Source organism: Heloderma suspectum, chromosome 10 (assembly GCF_057233095.1).
Source record: "Heloderma suspectum isolate Gila_16-S chromosome 10, 16-S_ref, whole genome shotgun sequence".
Classification (NCBI taxonomy): Eukaryota; Metazoa; Chordata; class Lepidosauria; order Squamata; family Helodermatidae; genus Heloderma; species Heloderma suspectum.
This window is the reverse complement of record NC_139467.1, coordinates 29,083,519-29,108,834: the sequence shown is the minus strand read 5'-3', so window position 1 is coordinate 29,108,834 and position 25,316 is coordinate 29,083,519. Positions and strand designations below refer to the sequence as shown.

At 45.9% G+C, this 25,316-nt stretch overlaps 1 protein-coding gene across 1 annotated transcript in view; it reads right to left on the bottom strand.

Annotated features, from left to right (window-relative positions):
• Positions 1-23,797, bottom strand: part of ASAP3 (ArfGAP with SH3 domain, ankyrin repeat and PH domain 3) — a 127,378-nt gene extending 103,581 nt beyond the window's left edge. Inside the window, exon 1 of the mRNA XM_084815717.1 lies at positions 23,334-23,797. Coding sequence (XP_084671843.1) covers positions 23,334-23,540 — 207 coding nt within the window. The 5' untranslated portion in view covers positions 23,541-23,797. The remainder of the gene's footprint in view (positions 1-23,333) is intronic.
• Positions 23,798-25,316: the final 1,519 nt, after the last annotated feature.

Below are 25,316 nucleotides of genomic sequence, written 5' to 3'. Positions count from 1 at the left end.
ACAGAAGCAGATGAGATTAAGAAGAGGTGGAAAGAATACACAGAAGAACTATACAGGAAAGATCCTAATGTCCCTGATAGCCATGATAGTGCGGTCACTGAACTTGAGCCAGACATCCTAGAAAGTGAAGTCAAGTAGGCCTTAGGAAGCATTACTAACAACAAAGCTAGCGGAGATGACAGTATTCCAGCTGAGCTATTTAAAATCCTAAAAGATGATGCTGTTAAAGTGCTGCACTCAATATGCCAACACATTTGGAACACTCAACAGTGGCCACAAGACTGGAAAAGCTCAGTTTACATTCCAATTCCAAGGAAGGGCAATGCCAAAGAGTGTTCAAACTACCGCACAATTGCGCTCATTTCACATGCCAGCAAGGTTATGCTCAAAATCCTACAGGCTAGGCTTCAGCAGCATGTGAACCGAGAACTACCGGAAGTACAAGCTGGGTTTCGAAGAGGCAGAGGAACTAGAGATCAAATCGCCAACATTCGCTGGATCATGGAGAAAGCAAGAGAATTCCAGAAAAATGTCTATTTCTGCTTCATTGACTATGCTAAAGCCTTTGATTGTGTGGATCACAACAAACTGTGGCAAATTCTTAAAGTGATGGGAGTACCAGACCACCTTACCTGTCTCCTGAGAAACCTGTACGAGGGTCAAGAAGCAACAGTAAGAACCAGACATGGAACAACCGATTGGTTCAAAATTGGGAAAGGAGTACGACAAGGCTGTATATTGTCGCCCTGCTTATTTAACTTATATGCAGAGTACATCATGAGAAACGCCGGGTTGGATGAATCACAGGTCGGAATTAAGATTGCTGGGAGAATTATCAACAACCTCAGATACGCAGACGATACCACCCTTATGGCAGAAAGTGAAGAGGATCTCAAGAGCCTCTTGTTGAGGGTGAGAGTGGAGAGTGCAAAAGCTGGTTTGAAACAACATTAAAAACTAAAATCATGGCATCTGGCCCCATCACTTCCTGGCACATAGAAGGGGAAGAAATGGAAGCAGTGATAGATTTTACTTTCTTGGGCTCCAAGATCACCGCAGACGGTGACTGTAGCCATGAAATTAAAAGACGCTTGCTCCTTGGGAGGAAAGCTATGGCACACTTAGACAGCATAGTAAGAAGCATAGACATCACCTTGCCGACAAATGTTCGTATAATTAAAGCTATGGTTTTCCCAGTAGTAATGTATGGCTGTGAGAGCTGGACTATAAGGAAGGCTGAGCGCCGAAGAATTGATGCTTTCAAACTGTGGTGCTGAAGAAGACTCTTACGAGTCCCCTGGACTGCAAGGAGGTCAAATCAGTCAATCCCAAAGGAAATCAACCCTGAGTGCTCATTGGAAGGACAGACACTGAAGCTGAAGCTCAAATATTTTGGCCACCTAATGCGAAGAGAAAACTCCCTGGAAAAGACCCTGATGCTGGGAAAGATTGAAGGCAAAAGGAGAAGGGGACGGCAGAGGATGAGATGGCTAGATAGCATCACCGATGCAATGAATATGAACTTGAGCACACTCCGGGAGAGAGCGGAGGACAGGGAGGCCTGGCGTGCTATGGTCCATGGGGTCACGAAGAGTCGGACACAACTGAACAACTGAACAACAATTGTTATATTGTGGTTTTAATGCTTTTATATTTTATTTTGTTTTACTGTGTGCTTTTTGGTTTTAATTTTAGTGAAACACCCAGACAGCTTCAGCTATTGGGTGGTATAGAAATGAAATAAATAAAATAATACATTTATCCAGACAATCACCAGTACAGACCCAAATTGGGGGGCCGGAGAAAAAACTCCCAAATAGACCCAAGAAGTAATGAACTTAGAAACTGTCTTGCTGTAAAACAGGGGTGGGAAACGTGACCCGCCAGATGTTTTGGCCTACAACTCCCATCAGCTCTCATCCTTGGCTGTATAAGCCAGGGCTGGTTGTAGCATGCCCACTAGCTTTATTTTGTTGTTGTTGTTCAGTCGTTCAGTCGTGTCCGACTCTTCGTGACCCCATGGACCATAGCACGCCAGGCCTTCCTGTCCTGCGCTCTCTCCCGGAGCGTGCTCAAGTTCATATTCATTGCATCCGTGATGCTATCTAGCCATCTCATCCTCTGTCGTCCCCTTCTCCTTTTGCCTTCAGTCTTTCCCAGCATCAGGGTCTTTTCCAGGGAGTTTTCTCTTCGCATTAGGTGGCCAAAATATTGGAGCTTCAGCTTCATTATCTGTCCTTCCAATGAGCACTCAGGGTTGATTTCCTTTAGGATGGACTGATTTGACCTCCTTCAAGTCCAGGGGACTCGTAAGAGTCTTCTCCAGCACCACAGTTCGAAAGCATCAATTCTTTGGCGCTCAGCCTTCCTTATAGTCCAGCTCTCACAGCCATACATTACTACTGGGAAAACCATAGCTTTGATTAGACGGACCTTTGTTGGCAAGGTGATGTCTCTGCTTCTTACTATGCTGTCTAGGTTTGCCATAGTTTCCTCCCAAGGAGCAAGCGTCTTTTAATTTCATGGCTACAGTCACCGTCTGCGGTGATCTTGGAGCCCAAGAAAGTACAATCTGTCACTGCTTCCATTTCTTCCCCTTCTATATGCCAGGAAGTGATGGGGCCAGATGACATGATCTCAGTTTTTTTAATGTTGAGTTTCAAACCAGCTTTTGCACTCTCCACTCTCACCCTCAACAAGAGGCTCTTGAGATCCTCTTCGCTTTCTGCCATTAGGGTGGTATCGTCTGCATATCGGAGGTTGTTGATAATTATCCCGGCAATCTTAATTCCGACCTCTGATTCATCCAACCTGGCATTTCTCATGATGTACTCTGCATATAAGTTAAATAAGCAGGGTGACAATATGCAGCCTTGTCGTACTCCTTTCCCAATTTTGAACCAATCGGTTGTTCCATGTCTGGTTCTTACTGTTGCTTCTTGACCCTCGTACAGGTTTCTCAGGAGACAGGAAGGTGGTCTGGTACTCCCATCACTTTAAGAATTTGCCACAGTTTGTTGTGATCCACACAATCAAAGGCTTTAGCGTAGTCAATGAAGCAGAAATAGACATTTTTCTGGAATTCTCTTGCTTTCTCCATGATCCAGCGAATGTTGGCGATTTGATCTCTAGTTCCTCTGCCTCTTCGGAACCCAGCTTGTACTTCCGGTAGTTCTCGGTTCGCATACTGCTGAAGCCTAGCTTGTAGGATTTTGAGCATCACCTTGCTGGCATGTGAAATGAGCGCAATTGTGCGGTAGTTTGAACACTCTTTGGCGTTGCCCTTTTTTGGAATTGGAATGTAAACTGACCTTTTCCAGTCTTGTGGCCACTGTTGAGTGTTCCAGATTTGTTGGCATATTGAATGTAGCACTTTAACAGCATCATCTTTTAGGATTTTAAATAGCTCGGCTGGAATACTGTCATCTCCGCTAGCTTTGGTGTTACTAATGCTTCCTAAGGCCCACTTCACTTGACTTCACTTTCTAGGATGTCCGGCTCAAGTTCAGTGACCGCACTATCATGGCTATCAGGGACATTCAGATCTTTCCTGTATAGTTCTTCTGTGTATTCTTGCCACCTCTTCTTAATCTCATCTGCTTCTGTTAGGTGCCTGCCTTCTTTGTCCTTTATCATGCCCGTCTTTGCACAAAACGTTCCCTTGAGATCTCCAATTTTCTTGAAGAGATCTCTAGTCTTTCCCATTCTGTTGTTTTCCTCGATTTCTTTGCATTGTTAAGGCCTTCTTGTCTCTCCTTGCTATTCTCTGGAACTCTGCATTCAGTTGGGTATATCTTCCCCTTTCTCCCTTGCTTTTCGCTTCCCTTCTTTCCTCAGCTACTTGTAAAGCCTCATCAGACAGCCACTTTGCTTTCTTGCATTTCTTTTTCTTTGGGATGGATTTCGTTGCTGCCTCCTGAACAATGTTACGGACCTCCGTCCATAGTTCCTCAGGCACTCTGTCTATCAGGTCTAATCCCTGAAATCTATTCCTCACCTCCACTGTATATTCATCAGGAATATGATTTAGGTCATACCTGAACGGTTTAGTGGTTTTCCCGACGTTCTTCAATTTCAGCCGAAATTTTGCAAGAAGCAGCTCATGATCTGAGCCACAGTCAGCTCCAGGTCTTGTTTTTACTGACTGTATGGAGCTTCTCCATCTTTGGCTGCAAAGGACATAATCAATCTGATTTCGATATTGACCATCTGGTGACGTCCATGTGTAGAGTCGCTTCTTGTGCTGTTGGAAAAGAGTGTTTGCTATGATCAGCATGTTCTCTTGGCAAAACTCTATTAGCTTTTGTCCTGCTTCATTTTGTACACCAAGGCCATGCCTGCCTGTTATCCCAGTGATTTCTTGACTTCCTACTTTAGCATTCCAATCCCCTATGATGAAGAGGACATCTTTTTTTGATGTTAGTTCTAGAAGGTGTTGTAGGTCTTCATAGAACCGATCAACCTCAGCTTCTTCGGCATCAGTGGTTGGGGCATAGACTTGAATTACTGTGATGTTGAATGGTTTGCCTTGGATTCGTACTGAGATCATTCTATCATTTTTAAGATTGTACCCCAGTACTGCTTTTCCCACCCTTTTGTTGACTATGAGTGCTACTCCATTTCTTCTAAGGGATTCTTGCCCACAATAGTAGATATGATGGTCACCTGAATTAAATTCGCCCATGCCTGTCCATTTTAGTTCGCTGATTCCCAAGATGTCGATGTTCAATCTTGCCATCTCATGTTTGACCACCTCCAGCTTACCTTGATTTATTGATCTGACATTCCAGGTTCCTAAACAATATTGTTCTTTACAGCATCGGATTTTCTTTTCACCACCAGACACATCCACAACTGAGTGTCCTTTCGGCTTTGGCCCAGCCGCTTCACTCTTTCTGACGCTACTTGGAAATTCCCTCTGCTCTTCCCCAGTAGCATATTGGACACCTTCCGACCTGAGGGGCTCATCTTCTGGCGTCATATCTTTTAGCCTTGTGATACGTTCCATGGGGTTTTCTTGGCAAGAATACTGGAGTGGGTTGTCATTTCCTTCTCCAGTGGACCACATTTTGTCAGAACTCTCTGCCATGACCTGTCCGTCTTGGGTGGCCCTGCACGGCATAGCTTATGGCTTCACTGAGTTACGCAAGCCCCTTCGCCACAACAAGGCAGTGATCCATGAAGGGGTACTAGCTTTATTAGAGGACTTTTTTTAAAAAAAAGAAAGAAAAGAAAAGAAAAAATGAGACACGGCATAGAGGATATGGCAATATGGCTGCTAAGTCAGGATGGCTATTTAATACTTCCAGTGTCAGAGGCAGTTGCTGGGGACACATGAGTAGAATGGTAATAACACACTCATGTCCTGTATGAGAGCTTCTCATAGGCATCTAGTTTGCCACCAATGCTGAACTAGACAGCCCTTTTGTTCTGATCCAGCACAACTCTTCTTACATTCTTAGAGAGCTAATATCGGAAAAATGACACCCGGAAACTTGCTCTAGGTGAGTAACATTGCATGCCATCTCTACAGAGTCTGCATGCAATGAGCATGCCTGGCAATGATTTGGAAGCCTTCCATCACCATAAGTAGGAACCAAAGCCTCTGTGAGTGAGTGCATGCGGGTAGGGGAGCAGTTCTGAGGAACACGGCCAGTGTCATCATAGGCCATCTTGACCCTTGTTCTACAAGAGGTAGGAAACCTAGTCCCCTCCAGATATTTTGAACTACAACCTTCATAATCCCAAACTAGGATGGTCAGTGGTCAGGGATTACATAGGGGTGCTGGAGAAATTCGAGAAGGATTAAAATGAGCTTGGATTTCTAAAAATATGACCTGCGGAATCCACTGCAGAGTGACATCCCCAGGCCAGGCATAGTCCATGGACTTTTAGATTTTTTTTACAAAACTTTCCCAAAATTGATGCTTATTTATTCGTAGGAAAATATGCGAGTTTCTGCTGAGGAAAAGTGGAATGGAATGGGGGACAATACATTTAGTTACGTACTAAGGTAAATTATGTAAATTGTTACGAAACCTCTTATGTAATTATTTGTGTATTTTTCTGCATGATGAACAAAAAATTCACAGCCATTTGTGAGCGCAAGATGGAACAGAAGGCAACTGACAATCCATGAAACACAGATAGAACACAGTTTACACAGTCCATACATCCCTATTATGGGAGTTGTAGTCCAAAACATCTGGAGGGCACCGGGCAGCCTGTACTTGTTCTACGAAGTCTGCAGGCCTGGCAACATTTTAGAGGTGTTCTTATAAGGACAGTAGGAACCAAAAGGCTTTGTGAGTGGGTGCATGTAGGGAAACAGTTCTAGGGAATACCAACAGAGAATTGAAACCTAGGCCAACTTTTGAGATCCGTTGCCATAAGAGCAGTACAGTGTTATATAAAGTTTGTTCCACATTTCAGTCTCTCATGGCATCAGTTTATAATATTTGCAGCAGTACTCTCCTTCCCCTCCAGCTAGATGGTGGAAGGAACAGGGTACAGGAGAAATACGGAACTTAACCCAGGGGGGCCGGGGAGGGGGGGCTTGCAGGACCAACTACCTTTTTGTCTCAGGCAATCAGCTTTAAATTGTGCCAAGCTCGTGATCTTGGGGTTCTGCCAAACTCACCATTCTGAGAGGAATGCCAGCTTACTGTGCTGCCTCAGAGATTATGAAAAGCTGCTTATTATATTTGAACATGACAACAGTAAAGTGTAACTCTGTAGTTCTTTTCAGACATTCCAAACAGGGGCAGGACCAAACATCTGGAAGGGGATTGGGGCATCAGCACATACATATGCCTTCTGATCTCCACACATTGATCATATTCTGTGTGTACAGAGACTACACGACTGCAAGTTGGAAGCACGTAGATGCTCTCTGCGCAATTCAGCGCCCTGCAAAAACAGAGTACTAGATCACATATACAGAGTGGATTCAACAAACGGGCAGTTAGTGGGGGACAGCGACACACTGCCGCTGTGATCCTAATCCTCCTCCAAGCATTGATTTTGCCTCTTGCAGAACATCTGAATAGACCCTGTAGCCTCATGGATAAAGTATTACATACCCTATAGCAAGCGTGAGCAGAATTAAGGCTTGCAAGATATACTTTGTCTGTTATTAACACCCTGAAATCCAAGTGCAAACTAGTGACTTATCGAGTCGGAGCTAGGCGCAAAATTGTGGTGAAGGGGTGAAGCCAATTACCAACTGCCCCCATGAGCCATCCACTGCCATGACCTGCACATACAAATCTGCATGAGAGTACAGATCAGAGATTCTAACTAGGGTGGCCTCTCCTTGAAGGGTTGTCAGTAAGGAGAGTGCTCTAAAGGCATCCTCTGTTTGAAGGGGTGCCCAGTCCAAGTCTGGTTTAATGCTAGAGAACCCTAAGAAAGGAGAGCTCAGACACTGTAGCTCTGATTAGGGATGTCAGAGAATTCCTCCACGGATCTCGGTGGGGCCGAATGCCAGTGCATTCGGCCCCCTGAACTCCGTGGCGGAACAGCCTGCCACCCCCCCGCCCCCTGCGGGTCCCCCCCCCGGGACGAGACTTACCTGGGGTGGATGTTCCGGACGGCGGCGGCTCCAGCGGCGGCGGCTGGTCTTCCGACCGGCTGCTGCTGCCGCCGCCACCACCATTTTCAGTCTCCCCCCCCCCCATTCATGACAGGCTACGTAAAGACTTATGTAGCCTATCACGTCTGGGTTAAAAAAAACACGTACGCAAATGGCGGCGGCTATGGCCGCCACCATTTGCGTTCCCTATTTTTGGTTGCCTTAGTCTACGTAAATATTTACGTAGACTAAGACAGCGAAACTAAGGGGGAATGCAAATAGCGTAGCAGATGCTATTTGCGTTCCCCCTTATTTTCGCTGTCTTAGTCTACGTAAATATTTACATAGACTAAGACAACCAAAAATAGGGAATGCAAATGGCGGCGGCCATAGCCGCCGCCATTTGCGTACGCGTTTTTTTTTTAATCCAGACGAGATAGGCTACATAAGTCTTTACGTAGCCTATCATGGCTGAATTCAGGGACGCAAACGGCAGCGGCTACGGCCGCCACCATTTGCGTCCCTGCTAGCCAGCGGCCGGATGTCCGGCTGCTGGCGGAGCCAGCTGGCGGCTCTACGGAATCCCCGCAGAGCGGAGCCGGCTGGCCAGGATTCCAAGGGGAGGGACAGAGCGCCTCCCCCCCCCCAGCGGAACCCGGCGGAGCCAGGTAAGGGGGGTTTCGTACATCCCTAGCTCTGATAGAAGCTCACCTCCTGATGAGGACATCAGTAGCACTGGGATGCAGGGTTTGCATTGGCTTCTGTCAGGGTTCCCGTTATGACCTGGACTGCCTGAACAAGTCCTTAAGGATCTCATGTCTCCTTAAGAGCCCCTCCTTCCTTCTTTTAACCTTCCCCTTCCCAGTAACATGGGGCTTAGGCTGCAGATGTGGGGTAACTGGCATTGCAGACATTTGGGTTTACTGATAAATTAAAGCAAGCAAATTACAACTAAAGGTGCTGGCAGAATAGAGCTGAGTGATACAAAAGGCATTAAGAGAAAATAAAGGTTGCAAAAACGCAAGTTCCTTTATCCTAGCTGCACTTAGATTTCTCCAAGCTGCTTCTTCCTGCTCCCTCTCCCAGCTTTGGTCTCCAAAACTCTGCTCTTACTGCTCTCTCGCTCTCTTTATATACCTCCCTCCCTCAAAACTGAAAGTACTGTTTCAACCCTGAAAAAAAAAAAAGAAATTTAACTGGTGAAATGAAACTGAAACATAAATGGGGAAATTAAGCTACTCCTCTCAGAAATAACCCCTCTGAACAAAAAACCCAGGCCTTGAGGCCTGACCTTTTCCTTTCCTCTGTAGGCCTCAAACCTTCACAGCTTCATTTCTATAGCCTTTAGAAAAGTCATTACTTAACGAAGCCCTAAATGGCTTTAGTCCTACTAAGGATGGATGAATCTGTCAATTTTGGTTTCTCTCCACTTCTCAGTTTCCCAGCCTTACATTTGGTTCGCCCCAAACTTTGAGCATGAAGATTATCAGATTTTTGTGCGCATTTCTCCTAATATGTGCATTTCTATGTGCAATTTTTGCCCGATACACACAATTGTTTGCAAGTGAATCTCCTAATATGATGCATTTGGGAGCATTTTCAGTAGTATATGCTTTTTGTGTGCACACACTTTTGGATGCGTTTTGTGACTGGAGAAGTCCATTGCAAAATGTGGAGCAGTGCAAATTTTGGAACGATAACTAAGTTTCGGTTCATTTATTGGTTCGAAAGTGCTCAGTTAGGTAAGTTCACCTCAAAATGTGAATTGGATTATCCCCCCACCCCTTCCTAAGCCACCCAAGCAGAACTGCCTGAGCAGTAAACAAGAACACCACGTTTTAATAGCCAGCAATCCACAGATGCAGATGAGAGTCCCACCATTTTAGGAGGTCACGTTATATTCCATTCCTTTACATTTTCAGCTGGCTCAACGTTCAGCCCCACAACTTAACCAAAAACAGAAAAGCAAAACTACATCTGGCAGGAGCCCATCCGAGCAGTTTCTGAGGATCTCTTTGCTGTGGAAGAAGCAGTGATGGTGATGGGGTGTCCTTTATGTTCTGCTTTTATAGAGGAACTTGTTCTAAATAAAAGCCTTTGTAATCTACTCGACTGGGAAAACAAGGGTGGAGGTAGCTGGCCAGAAGAAGGAAGGGAGGGCTTTTGAGGGGGACTCGGGGGATAGCCAGTAAAAACTCACTGCCCCAAGATGACACAAAGTCACCTAATGCTGCAGCTGGGAGCAGAAGAACAAAGGGTGAATTTCATGAACGCTCTTCAGTCTTGGAATATCAGCAAACAGCATCAGGCACCATGTACTTTGGATAACAAAAATCCAAGACAGCAGCTTGCCAGAGACACAAATCAACTCTGGATTTAACTTAGGTCTGGGCTTTTGCTTCCAACTTCAGGCATGTGACTTCAAGCTGATTACTGCGCCTCCACTTTCCCCATCTATAAAATGGGTATAAAGGAATGCTCTCCACACAGTCCCGCTTGACTTCACCGCAAGTACAGGAATCGCATGGAGGCGTGTATTGTAGGAACCGGTGCTCCCATGGCTATATATACACACGCTCCCACCTTGCAATCTTCATGACTGTAGCTGTGCCAAAGAGCACCAGCACAATGATGTGCGAATTCACAGTGAAACAGTATCTGCAAAATGCTGGTTCACACAATGGCTGGGTTTATACGACACGACACCCCATACTCAAGGCTGAGTATGGATTGAATGTGGGTTATTGTTGAACCATGGGTTGTTGTGTTGTGTGAACCCAGCCACACTAACAAACCATGGGTTCTTAACCACAAACAACCCATGGTTCATAACCCAACAATAAACCACGGGTTCTCTTCATGGGTTGTTTGTGGTTAGCAAACCATGGGTTGTTAGCCCAGCTGGGGTCACACAACACAATAACCCATGAGTCAACAACCCACACTTAACTTGGAGTACTGGTTGTCATGTTGTGTGAACCCAGTCAACACATTTGCAATATGGATCCACAGGGCCAGGAACCACAAGAAAGCTATGAGCCAGAGTGTGAACTGGCTCTTAGACCCAGAGTAGGCAACCTGGCACTTTTCATATATTTCAGACTATAATTCCCATCAGCTCCAGCCAGCATCACCAATGGTCAATTATGGGACTTATAGTCCAAAACATATGGAAGGCACCAGATTGTCTACCCCCACCATAGACAATATGTGGCCATACAGCAGCCTTGCCCAACCTGGAGCCCCCTCCAGATGCTTTGGACTACAACTCCCACCACTCCTGATCATTGCCCATGATGGCTGGGGCTGATGGGAGTTGAAGTCCAAAACATCTGGAGAGCAACAGGGTTGGGGGTGGCTGCTCTAGAGTAAGACTGTGTGCTGCACTAAAAAAGGAGAAAAATATAACCAAAACTGAAATTTGTCAACCTCCATAATTTTATAAAAAAATATTTCTAGGTTGACTTTCACCATAATGCTGGATGCTAGGGTGGTATACAAAGTTAAACCGGCACATCAGCAATAAAACACAACACAGTAAGACATCAGTCCATAAAACAAAGAGTGATAAAAAGGAGCAACTCAACCACCAGCTATCAACCTGTATAAGTTTATGCCAATCAATAAAATGTACAAATTCCCTTAATTTGCAAAAAAAAAAAAAGAAAAAAAAGTTGTTTCCATTAGTTGCAAGGTACAACACGAAGCGATTGGGGCCAGGGCACTGAAGCCCAACCCTCTCTCTAGCATCTAAGTCTCACTAGCAATTAGCCATACACTTTAACACCCCCCCCCAGCAGCCATAAGGACTAGAAACTTTAAAACATGAAAATAGGGATGCTCAGGTTGATGTATCCTGCTGCCAGCATCAAATGTGGTGACTTTTCTGCACTTGTGTAGAAGTCCAAAATTCACACAGCCCTGCCCTAGAAATGCTGAAGCATGTTTTAAAAGAAAATCAGCAATCTTACGTTAACATGCTGGTCTGTGCCTACAGGGGCTAAATTGTCCCTTTCATCATGCAAGAGGGTGGGTGCGACACGGACACGGTAAAGGGATAGTGTTCCAGATGAAAAGTCATCTTTGGTACCCCTCCATTCACCTTGATCCAGAGATTCACATTTCCATTAGGGCAGTGCACAGACCCCCCGATTTGCTTCGGAGGCCAATTCGGATCTTCTGAATCAGCCCTGATTTGCTTTGGACTGATTTGAACCTGATCTGATTCACTTCGAATTCTGATCTGAATAGAGATCCAGATATCAAAATTGAGATTCAGACATCCAAATTTTACGTTCAGATTTTACATTTTCCCATTGACTTGCACTGGAAAACAGAAATGACCATATATTCTTCAGTTTTTGTGATAAATACATGAAATCTGGGAACCTGGAAGACCCAGTGGAGGTGACTGAACCTCCCAAACGTCAGTCAGTTTGGCCCAGGAGTTTGTGTGCTAGGTGCAGGTAAAATTTGCTTTTTTCAAGGAAATCTCTCAAAGCAAAGAACTATAATTCTTCAGTGCTTCCACAGAAGTGCATGAAATTTGGGCACCTGGCAGACCCTATGGAAGTGACAGAACCTGCTAAAGTTCAGACAGTCTGGCCTGGGAGTCTTTGTGCTAGCCATGCATAAAATTTCCTTTTCTCAGAAACTAAAAAGATTTTTTAAAAAAACTGTCAGCCATGCAGGGGATTAGAGATCCTAATCAGAAGGTGTTTAAGGTGACAATTAGGAAGTCACTACCCCTAATCTCTGGTGTGGGGGGGGGGGCGTTAAGTGCAAAAGTACTTCTCTTTTGTCTGTCCTGAATCTGCCACTGACCTGAGGCTCTCATGAAGGGAACAAAGAAAAGTTAAAACAGCTCTTTGGCTGGAAATTGCAATGCACATTACTTGGAAAAGTCACACTGACTGAACTCAGTGGGGTTATTTATTAACTGCACTGCTGTACTTTCTCTACTCCATATAATTTTATAAACCTCCCCCTTATTTGCCTTTCTTCTACATTAAATAGCCCAAACATTGAAGCCTTTTATAGAGGAGCTTTTCTAGCCCCCTGATCATTTTGGCAGCCCTTTTCCCCAGGAAGGGTAGGACGAAGCAAAGATTTTATTTTTTTTTAAATACATATAGCCTTGCCTGATCATATTCCTCTTCTGGTCGTTTGATGTACACAAGGGAAAACAAACAACAGGCAAAGTGTCTTGGAAAATTGACAAAAGTGATGCTTCATATTATGTGTATTGTATAGCGCTTTGCCCCACAGTATATATTGGACTGTATATTAGTGTACTGATTTTGCCACACACTGTTTACTTGTGCACAATAATGTGTATGGTGCACTCACACCGCATATACATGACCAAAAGAAAAGCAGATACAGAAAGAAAAAACTGCCTACAAACTAAGGGGTGAGGGGAAGGGAAATATCACTAAAGTCTAACACAAGAGAAAATGGGTTGTTGTTGTTTTGTATTCTTTGGTTTTCGATAAAAATAGAGAGAGTTGAAAAATAGGAAGGGAAGAGACAGTAATTGAGCAGGGGAGCGGGGAGCCAAAGAACAAACAGTACAAAGCAAGAAAACAAACTGCTGGGTTAAAAGCCCAGCCCTATTGGCACCTAGAGATGCCACTTTCCAAGGCTCAGTTCCCCCCTCCCAACTCCTCCTCTCCCCCTCCCTTCACTAGCAAGTTGTTACATTTGCTCAGACAGGCTGTCTGGGCTTCCGAATTGTCTGAAGCGCTTCAGTTCTCTCCGACCCACTTCGGACTGCTTCAGACCAAAGCGGCTTGAATCACACCGATTCACTTCGGAATTCGGACCGAAAAGGTGCACAGCCCTAACATACATGTCATTGAAACACACATATGTCTCTGTGTGAACTAGAACGAATAAATAGTGACAGAGAAACTGAAGGTGCCCCAACAGCCTTAGTAGAAGGGAGCTGAACTCTGTTGAAATAGATGAGAGGTTTCCCCCATTTCATACACATTTCTTTGGGTTGCTAAAATTAATTAACTAGCAGTGCACAGTATAGCTGCATGAGAATCTCCACACACTCACCCAAACAGATGGATGCTCAGGATGACTGTAAGGAGCAGGACCTTTTTGGTTGTGATGCCAATCTTGTGGAATATCTCCTGTGTTCAGGCGGCACGTTTCGTTGCTTTTGTAGCCAAAACACCACCATTCATGCACAAGAGGGAGGCTCAAGGGAACCCCAAGGTTTTCCAAAGTACAAAAAAATTGAATAAAAACTGTAGAAGGGAACCCCAGAACTAATGAATGCTGAGAATGCTCAGTGGACATGGAATGTTGCCTGACTGTTGGGCTTGGGTGTGTGCATGTTAAAATAGAAGAGGGAGAACAGAACAGAGTGGCTGGGATCCTGAGAAGCAGCAGTTCACGCTGCAGCATACCGTTGCAGGTTCCACGCATCTTGTGGAATGCCCTTCCTAGGAAACTCAGGTTAGCCCCCAAACTGAATGCGTTTATAGGCCCAAAAGCCTGGCTTTTTTCTTTTTTGAGAGACCTTAGGCACTGGCTGAACAACCGCTTCAGTCATTTCAACGTGTGTCCCCCCATACTTTCTGCCTTTGTGGAGGGGGGGGGAGGGCTTTCCCCTCTGACCTTTTGCTGCTGCATTAATTTTATTCTGTGGCAATTTGAAATGCAGTTTTTATCATGGCCATCATTTTCTGCAGTTTCATTTTATCACTGTCATATGATGCTCTAAATCACTCAGGTTTCTATCTGAAGAGGATCAAGGTAGAATGAAACATTTTATTATAAACCTTTTTCAGTGCCCCCCGCGCCCAATTATGGAATGATCGCCCCACTGAGGCCCACCGGGCACCAACGCTATCATCTTTTCAGTGGCAGGTTAAGACTGTCCTCTATTCCCAGGCATTTAATGGCATGCGATGGGGCATTTATGCCAGCGGTCTGAAAAGGTCTAATATTTTACTGAAGTTGTTTTTAGCTGTTTCAGTTGCTTTTCAATGTTGTATATTTAAATGTTTATGCAGTATTTTATCTTGTGAATTGTTGCAAACCGCCCAAACAACTTCAGCTATTGGGCGGTATAGAAATGAACTTAATAATCATAATCATCATATCATCCACTGGACATTTAGAAGCACCAAAGATCACAACAGCAAAGAAGAAACTCTCATCAACAGTTTCCCAGATCAAATTGATTTCATGGATGGGGTGCCAGCTGGATTGGTCAAGTGTCCTCTTTTACAGAGGACAATTCTTTATTTGAAGGGCTGTCAGGGGACCATATTTTATTCGCAGGTGTCCTCTGTTTGAAGGGCCGTCCTGTCCAATTCTGGTTTAAAGATAAAGAGCCCTAAGAAGGGAGAACTGAGCCTTGACGTTGTCCATCAATGTTTAGCACCTGGACCACAGATTGAGCAGGCAGGTACACAGGGCACCTAGTCACACCCTTCCATGCTATGGCGAGATGCACTGTATTTCTATTTAAACTACATTTGCACATATAAATTAGCATGTGCAAATTTTGTGCAAGTCAGTGTCCTTTTGGTGTTGAATTTCCTTCTTTTTGGTAGTTCATAAGTGGCATAAACCAGGCTCCCAGAAGCAAATATCAACTTCACAACGGCACTGTGAAGCCAATAGAAGGTGGAGTTCTTTTCCAATCCCTGACCTGGAAAATGCATGGGGCCATTAGGCCAAGACAGAATTCCAGCGGTGATCGAAGAAGTAGGTCATCACAAGGGCCTGACAGCAAAGCCCTGTTTGGCCATGCAATCACAGGGTGGCTATGATTCCTTAAGCTTGTTTTTCCTCTCTAAAATGAGGCCAAAGTGGCCTGCTCTAGATGGCCGTCGTGAGGTCAGACAATAACAAAGCATTGTGTACCTGTGAAGTGTTCATGAGCCATGCCAAATGTGCACCAAATACCATGCAAGATAGAGGTTCTACACGCTCTACTGATGACACACACAACCTCCTTGTGGAGGTAGAGACCACAGCGTACATCACATGGAGTTCTTGGCCCACAACTTCCTCTGGGCAATTGAGCTTCCAACACGCTGAAATCTGCCTGCTCAGGACGGCCTCGTTGCTTCACTTCCACTCCAAGCAGCACCCAGATAACATTGGCAAACACATTAAAACAGCGGCCACATCCGCTTAAGGAAAAGCTGCAACAAAACAGCAAAGGCTGTATGGTATACACACCAGCCTTCCTCAACCTGGTGACTTCGAGATGCATTGAACTGCAATGCCCATCATCCCCAACCAGCATGCAGGTTGGGGGAGGCTGGTGTATATTATAGATTCAGTAGGGGCGCAGAACCTCCTTCAGCCGGAGGCACGAATTCCATTTCAGAGAGGTTCTGGGGGCAGCGTTACAGTGGCAGGTGGAGCTAAAGGGCAAAGGGGTGTGGCCAAGCCCCCAGAAATACCCAGATATTTTAGCTTGAAGCTCTTACTGCTAAGAGAGGCATTTCAACCTTTTAGAGTGGGGAAAAAATGGCAGAAAAGCAAGGAAGCCGCCAAACAATTGATGGTTAGGAAAAAGGGGTGGGGCCAAGGAAGGGGGTGTGGCTGCTGGGGAAGCCCAGGGGGGTGGGTTGGGACTGGATTCACCCCTGCACTCCTGAGGTTCTGCCCAGCCACTTGGACCAGATTTTTCATCTTGTGTGATGCTATTGCAAGGAGTTCAATGGACGGACACCTAGGCTGCATTAGCAGAAGCAGGATAGAAATGATCAGTGATGCAACAGCAGCCTCACACTATTCTGCACATGTGACACCACAGATAGGATACCAGCTTCAGTCCGGTAGACAGGAAAGGTTGTGGATTTAGAGCATAGTAGCATCAGGCTCAAATGGTGACAAAGCCATGGTGAAAGGGTGGGGAGCCCCGAGGTCAAATCTCCATTCAGCCATGAAGGTAATCCAGTCACCTTTGGCCAGTCACCATCTCTCAGCCTAATCCACCTCACAGGGTTGTTGTGAAGATAAAACAGAGTAGGGGGAAAACCACATATGTCTCTAAGTCCTCCAGAGGAAGAGTAGGATAAAAGATGTCATAAATAAAAACACAGCAGCATTTTAAATGTGTTGTTGGGGTCGGCTTGCCATAGCGTTCAGGTTTTTACATTCTGACTTTTTTTTTTTTTAAGAGGAATTGCAAAACAACTCAAGAGTTGTGGGAAAAGACAACCGCCCTTGGCTCAGAACATCAATTTATTCCGTCAAGAGTAGGGTGGCCACTGATGCATCACCAAAATGAAAAGAAAAGGACAGAGATTGGCATAGCATTTGCATATGTTCCTTTTTTATACATGCACATTTGGAAATAGTTACGATAGTTTACGCAGAAATACAATACACCTTCCCCATAATGGGGAAGACTGCGTCCACGTGAGACGTGTGTGTGTGTGTGTGTGTGTGTGTATGTGTGTGTGTGTGTCTACCTGCTCAGCCTGTTGTCCACGTTAGGATGGCCATATATCCTAATTTACAGAAGGCACTTCTCCATTTGAAGGACTGTCCATAAAGATAAGGGGCCATAAGAAGGAAGAACAGATCAGGAGCCTTGAAGTTGCCCATCTTCAGTCAGCACCTGGACAGCAGACTGAGCAGCAGACATACAGCTCACCTGGCCAGTGTCTTCCTCCAGTGGTGAGATGCATTTGCTGAAACCATTCAAAGGATGGGGGAGCAGACGATATGAAAGACCACTGCCTGGGGCCCTGGAGAGCTAGTGCCACACAAAAGATGGACTAATGGCCCAACTAGCAATAGATGGATGGTGATCTGACTCAGTATATGGCGGTTTCATATGTAGATACTTAATAAATGAATGAAAACAAGTTTAAACAATTGGCAAAGAATTAGCTTGTTGTTAACATTGCCTCTCTCTCTCTCTCTCCCCCCCCCACCGTATTTAACCAAAACCATCTACCACTACGCCTTAAAGGCAACTGACCCCCCTGTCCCACCAACAACCCCTCCCCCCAATAAAACCATTAATAACATCCAAGTTAAAAACAAACTAAAAAACATCCAACCACACAATCCAGTAACAGAAACTGAAACAGTAAGCATATGAAAGGTCAACTGAATGCTTGAGAAAGTGAGATATTAAATAATAAAAGTAGTGGGTTGGATCCAGATTTAGAGGCATGCAGCTGAAGCAGACTTCCACGCTCCCTCCTCCACACATCAGCCCACAGCCCCCAATGCTCCACAGAGGGTTGGGGGATCTTGCTGAATGGAGTAGACTGCAGTGCATGTAAGGGAACCCCAAAAGTCAAGAGAAGGCAACTTCCATGACCAGAGCTCTTCCGGCCATGGAAGGCAGATTCTGGATCCAACCCAGAAACTCAAAATCCAACAGGATCTGTTAACCAGGGATGCAGAACTAGTTCAAGTTAGTATGTATACACGTGAATTTATTTATTTATTGTCTCACAAAACACAAAGTAGAAGCATTTCCTGGAGAATGATTTTTCTTTCCAAATTTATTCCAGCTCTCTTAACATTTACAAAAGCGAACTTGTCATCCTGTCATGGCACACCTAATCTCTGCTTCTGATACTCTAAAGGATGGACTGCATAGCTGATGAGATCTTGCCAAGGAGAGATCTTATTTTTCTGTTCATTAAAAGCTGCTATGAAGGCCTTACCCCCCGCCCCACTCAAAAGAGCAATGCCTAAACATTTGACGCTTTCTTCCACACCATGTAAAAAAAGAAAGAAAAGCAAACTGAATTTCTGACAAATTACTGGAGGGCGCAAGTACACAAAAGAGCTAGGACAACATCTGACTGCCCTTTGATCACCAGCTGTTCAGCACAACAGCAAGTGGGCACCTGATAAAAGACAACAAGGAAGCAAATCATGGGACAAGCATGGAGCCCGAGGTGCATGAATCTGTCCTTGAGGGAGCCTGCGTCCATCAAGGGCACAACTGAGCAGCATCATTTTATATTAACGGGGGGGGGGGCTGCTTCCTGATGCCCCCCCCAATTGACCCACAGAGTTGTTTACAATCATAAAGTAAACTGAGCCCAATTCAAGGTGCTGTTTGGGGCCTTTAAAGTCCTAGAATCAGAGATGCAGACCTTCTTTTAGCCTGAGGTCTATATTCCATTTTGGAGAAGCTGGGGGAGGGGGGGGGCATTCTAGTGGTGGGTGTTGCCAAAGGCAAAAGGGGTGGAGCCAAAACACTGAACTTACCAGCCTATTTTAGCTTAATGCTCTTACTGTCAGTAACTAAGATTCAGAAGAGTTTTTTCAAGTGTTTAGAATGAGGAAAAAGCTGTACCAAAGCCAGGAAACTACAAAATAATCTGTGTTTGGGGAAAGGGGGTGGAACCAGGGAAGGCGCTTGGCCTTCTGGGGAACCCCAAAGGAGTGGATTGGGACCCTAGAGGGCCAGTATCAACCCTGGGCACCCATACCCTAAATGGTTTGAGACCACATTATTTGATGGACTGCCTACGCTTGTATGAACCTGGCCAAAACATTAACATCAGCATCAGAGGCCCTACCCATTGCCCCACCACAGAGAGATATTAGGCTGCTGAGTACTGGGGATATGGCCTTCTCAGTGGTGGCCCCTCTGCAGGTGATATGTATGACCTTGGCCAGATCTACACCTTGTGTCATATCATTATGATGCCATCATGGTAATGCGATATCCCTCTTTTGCCTTGTACATACCTTGTAGAACACACAATGACATTCGTTGAGGTATATTGGATAATGTGGAATAAAATGCAGGAAATAACACTACAAAAGCGGTATATACAAAAGCGGTCAGTGCACTTCAACACCACTATAAAGCAGTAGTGTAGATCTCGCTCTTATCAGTGCAGGCTTTAAACAAACAGACAGACACCCTGAAGACGCCATTACGCCGGTCTACATTTGGTGCTTAAAAATCATCAGCTGCTGCTAGTACTACTGGGGTGTATGTTTAATTGTAATTTGTATGTTCATGTTTTTTATAATATTGTAAGCCGCCGTGTGAGGGCAGTGTGCCCTGAAAGGCAGGTTAAAAAATCTTTTAAATAGTAATAATTAGTGAAGTGAAACAAAACTAAAACTCAAATTTGAAATGTGTGCACTCTCTCAGGAATATGCCCCTGTTAATTCAGTGGAATTTACTTCCTTGTAAGTGTGATCAGGGATTGCAGCCTTAACTGTCCACTGATTTCAATGGGAGTCATCAGTACATCCAGCTCTTGTCAGCATGCCCCCAAATTGAGCAGCATGCCTCCTGGGTTTGTACAAGTTCAGAAGGTTGAGGGTCACCATGATTTACATGGGGAATAACTCAAAAAATCAGTAATATATAAAACTTTCTCCCCACCGTGCAGGGAATTTTATTATCTAGCTTTTATTATAGACTAGCTTTTATTATCAGGATCTTGGCAGGGTTACACTTTGCGAATGCTGAGAGCAAAACTGATACTGGTAAACAAGATGACATTTTAAAGGAAGTCCCAAGGGACTGGAGAGGATTAACCAGGGAGCAGCAAACATGAGAGTGGACAACATGACATATGTAACTTGAAAGCACAGTTGGGATGGGCGGGGAGGGGGCGGAGATGAACTGGGGAGTAATTTACACGATCCCTAGGGATCATAGAATAGTAGGGTTGGAAGGGGCCTACAAGACCATCGAGTCCAACACCCTGCTCAAGGCAGGAATCCAAGTCAGAGCATCTCTGACAGATGGCTGTCCAGCCTCATCTTGAATGCCTCCAGTGTGGGAGAGCCCACCACTTCCCTAGGGAATTGGTTCCATTGTGGTATCACTCTAACCATCAGGAAGTTTCTCCTGATATTCAGCCAGAATCTGGCTTCCTGTAACTTGAGCCCATTATTCCATGTCCTGCATTCTGGGACGATCAAGAAGAGATCCTGGCCTTCCTCTCTGTGACAACCAGGATGTGTTCACCTGAAGAAGGTTTTGTATGAAATCCAGGGTCTCTACAGATACAGCCAGCAGTTTACAGGGAAAAGATTCATGACCAAGTATTTTGCAAGCTTTCCAGTTTCACAGAACTCTTCATCAGATACATATCATGGCACTGCACTACAGACAAAGTCCTTGTGTAGCGCATAAGTGCAATTTAAGAGTATGTATTTATTAGCTTTTTATACCACCCTTCCTCAGAGGAGCTCAGGATGGCATATATTGTTTCCTTTCTTTCTCCTCCCCAGTTTATCCTGTGAAGTAGGTTAGGCTGAGATATGGGGACTGGCCCAACTGAACTTCATTACTAAGTGATGGGGTGTGAATCCTGGTCCCTCTTGACAAACCTTAACACTATATTATACTGGCTCTAATACTTAGTATTCCCAGCGCTGCTCGACAAGCCTGTAAAGCACTCAGAAAGTGAGCAGATGTCTGCAGCAGTAGGTTAAGGACTTGCAACTCACCAACCTCCAAGATTGCAATTCTTGGGGGGGGGGGGAGATCAAAGCATTTTTTTTAACAAATTAAGTGAAGAAATCTGCTGTTTAATCTGGAATGCATTACTCAGCATGGAAGGCAACCAGTTTTGACCTTCTGGCCAAGCAGGCTTTACTTTTGAATTATAACACAACGAAAACCATCACTTATAAAAAATGCCCTCTAACTGTTGTTGTTTCTGTTATGCTTTAGGGTGTGGTTGTTACTGTTTTACACCACCCCCTAAATCAAGGGCCATGTTGGCTGTGGAGAATGGGAGTTGTAGTCCAAAACATCTGGAGGAGACCAGATTGGGGAAACCTGCTTTAAACCCTAACACAGAACAGGGCTATCGCCATGTGAGAAAGGGACAAAACCATAGCTTCCCTCGTTATTCCATGGGGAACAAGCCAATGACATTGACAGATAGATTCTATGCTTCTAATGGTCTCTAAAATCTCCCGCTCCAGTGGTCACCAAGAGCCACAGCAATAGCAGTTCTTCCTGGCATCCACAGTAAGAAATAAACCAGTTCCCACATCAGCCACTGGCTTACTCAAAAATAGGAACTCAGTGCACAGAACTTTTAAGATAAAAAACGTGAAATAAGAACTCCACAACTGCAATTAAAGAAACTCTTACAGTCCCAAACGCACCAGATATCTGGCATTCAATTACCTTTAGAAAAACAGGGAATGCCACTGAGACAATGTAGGAGATGCCAAAACAGATAACCGACAGCCAAACTAGATAATATATTAAATGCATTTAGGGCACAATCCTATAGGGATAGGCGTCTGCCAGAAGCACAGAGGGGATCATCCCCTCCACGCTTCAGCCACTCTGCATTTATGGCTAAACAGCCGATTTCGGCTGTCTAGCCGTGGGACCTCAGAGCATGGCTGCAAGCCTATCCTATGGCCATCTAGCTGCTGACTAGCGGCCATAAGATCGCGCTTTATTTATTTTATTTATTACTACGTTTCTATCCTGCCTTTCCTCTCAGGAGCTCACCCAGGTCTATGCCTGTTTCTTCTCCCCCCCCCCCCCGCCCTGCTCTCATTTCATCCTCACAATAACCCTGTGAGGTAGGCTCTGCTGAGAGATTTGAATCTGGGTCTCTCCAGTCCTAGTCAGACATGCATCTGAGTTTTCTCTTTTAAAACAGCAGCTTCAGGGCCCGCGGATGTTGCATAGTGAGGTAGTTGTCCTGTTCCCCAATGCCCTGGTCCCTACAAAAGTTCTACTAAAACTGCTGTTTGCCTGGGAGGGGGGGCTTGCTGAAACAGCAGCAAGGGGAGGAGGAGAAGAGTTAACCCCATCCTGATCACACCCCACCAGCTTCTACTTTAAAGGGGAAAGAAACACTTTAAAGGGGAAGAAAAACCCCAGACACATTAGGTGCATTCAGACATTTCGCATAATCTTCTAGTCTGGCCTTAGCACAGCTTTGGGTCTCTTCACATGTTGGGTTACTTGTTAGGCATACATCTAAGAATCAAGTTAAGATGCTAGGAAGAATTGCGGGGGTGCCACAAATACCCCCCCCCCCAATATGCATCTCTTCCTCAATACCGTGTCCTTTGGATTCCAACGTGCCTAAGCCACTTACAAAACTCAGTGCGACAAATATGATCGTGGTTCAGGTACACCTATCTGGGAGTCCCGACAGCCCGCAGCTATCCCCCCAGGGCACGCCCAGCGAACGAACCCGGGTTCGCTCCACGTCACGTGTGAATTGACACTCCCGTTGTTGTTTTTGTTTTCAAAATATGAGACAAAAGACATGAACAGAAGATGGAGCCACGATTAAGCCCCCCACACACACACAGTCACAAAAGAGAGAACTCTTTCTAGGAACTTGATTCGTACTGGGGCTTACTTCTGAGCAGAGCTGGTTGGGCTCCCGCTATAAAACTTGATTTACGGGGGAAAGCGGCCAAGAGCCAGGAACGCGGAACTAACGAAGGCTGTGCACCGATGCACACTTACCCGCGAGTAAACCCCGCTGAGCACAGGCGGGGCTTACCTCTGAGTAAATGCGTTTAGGACTAAACATGCCGGTCAGGTGCGGCACCGTCCGCCATGCAAAACGAAAGAGACAACCGCGCCCACTTTCGGAGCAAAAACTGCAAAGTTTTTCTAAACCGGGGGGTTGGGGAGGTAAGGCGATCTCGACTCTGCCCTAGTCTTTATCCAGTTTAGGCGAGCAGGATTTTCTCTCTCTCAGCCTCCTCTTCTCTCCTTAGCCTCACCACCACCACCACCCCCCGGCTCCGCCACCGGCCCCAGGCTCCCAGCGCCACTCACCTCTTCCAGAGCCGCCGCCGCCCCCCGGCATTTCTGCATTTTGGAGGTGAAGCTCGACGCCGCCGGCGAGCTGAGATCCTCCGAAGTCACGGCCACGAACTCCGAGACGCTGAGCTGCTCGGGCATGTTGGAAGACACGTTACCTTGGCGATCGGGGAGACGTTGCAGCAGGAGCAAAGAAGCGGCGGGCGCGGGGAGGAAAGTCATCCAAACGCGGAAAGGAGACGAGGAAAAGGGGGCATTGATTTAAATTAAAACACACGCGCCACCGACCCGAAAAATAAAAAGCCGCCGTGAAGACGGGCGGGAAACCGTCGCAAAGATCCGTTTATTTCCCCCGTCCTTTCTGCTGGTCAGTTTCGTATCGCATCTCCGCGGTTTGGCTGGCTCTCCGGTGCGTAATTGACTAGAGGCGCCTCTCTCTCTCTCTCCCGCCCGGACCTCTCGTAAGTTTCTTCCCCTCCCTCCGCGGCTGGCTGCTTGGAACAGAGACTTTCATGGCAGTCACGTGGGGATATTGTTACGCCGCCACTGCCTCCGAGCGAGGGTTTTCTTGGCCCCGCGCCTGTTAAAGGCGCCGCGCGCCAGGTCCGATTCGTCCTTCTCCGCTCCCCGGAGCTGTGGAATCCTGCGTCTTCAAGCAACGAGCGCCACGGCCAGTGCAGAACTTCAGCCGCTGTCTGCGAGACGGCGCTGCCCGATCCACTGACTGCTTTACTCAGGAGCAAGTCCCACTGAGTTCAGTGGAACTTACTCCCAAGTAAATATGTATAGCCTTGCGGGCAGCCCGGCCTCAGCGTGCTTGCTCAGAAGCAAGTCCGAGTAAACATGCATAGGGGGCCGAGCTGCATGCGCGCTTCGGGTTATCAGCCTTCCAGCGCGCGAGCCTGTACATGCCTACTCTGTAGTAAGCCCCATTGAGTTCAGTGCGACTTACTCCCCCGGTAAGTGAGTATAAGGTTTGCAGCCTCAGGCTGATCCTGAGCATGCTTACACGGAAGTAAATCCAACTGACTTCAGGAAGGGTTAAAAAGGTAAAGGTGTCCCCAACCAGTCGTGTCCGACTCTAGGGTGCGGTGCTCATCCCCGTTTCTAAGCCGAAGAGCCAGCGCTGTCCGAAGACGCTTCCGTCGTCATGTGGCCGGCATGACTGAACACCGAGGTGCACGGAACGCTGTTACCTTTCCCGCCGAGGCGGCACCTATTTATCTCCTTGCAATTTCTTGCTTTCGAACCCCCAGGTAAATCTGCAGAGGTGGTGCCTTGAAAATCTGCAGAGTTAGATAAAGCCTGACCCAGGACAAAGTTAGGAGTGTCAAGATGCATTGAGCAGGGGGTTGGGCTCGGTGGTCTTATAGGCCCCTTCCAACCCTACTATTCTACGATTCTCCGCGTGGGTTCCTGTCCCTTTAAGAACTGAGCAGACGAGGAGAATAGCTTGCTGGGTGTGGCTTATTCCAGCAGGGCAATATTTTGATTGGAATAAGTGCACCTGGCAAAACTCTTATCTCTGAAACTTAACTCCTAGTGGTGCAGGAACTCTCTCAGTGTCTGGAACTGGACACTCTAGGTGGGCATCTATTTCCCCATTGTAAATCCTCCTGCACATTGTTTTGGAATAAACTCCACTCAGCACAGCACTACATATTTCTCCTTTTTATGTTTAAATAACTTTTATTTTCAAAAAGTGCAATACATAATATTAATATATTTAAACAATACAAAAGAGACAGGAATACACATCACTTTACATTACCTTCCATATGGCACGACCCTATGACAAAGAGTCCTGCAACTCTTTGTAGGACTTTTTTGAGTTGTAGGACTTTTTTCTGTCTAGACTTGCATAGGGTGGTGCTCTTAATCTTCCAGCCAGAGGTGCAGATTCCTCTAATTCCTCAGATTCCAGATTCCTCAGGGACATTGAGCTTCACATCCATGGGACAAATCCAGCCTGCCTGGAGTCCCAATCTGGGCCTCTGG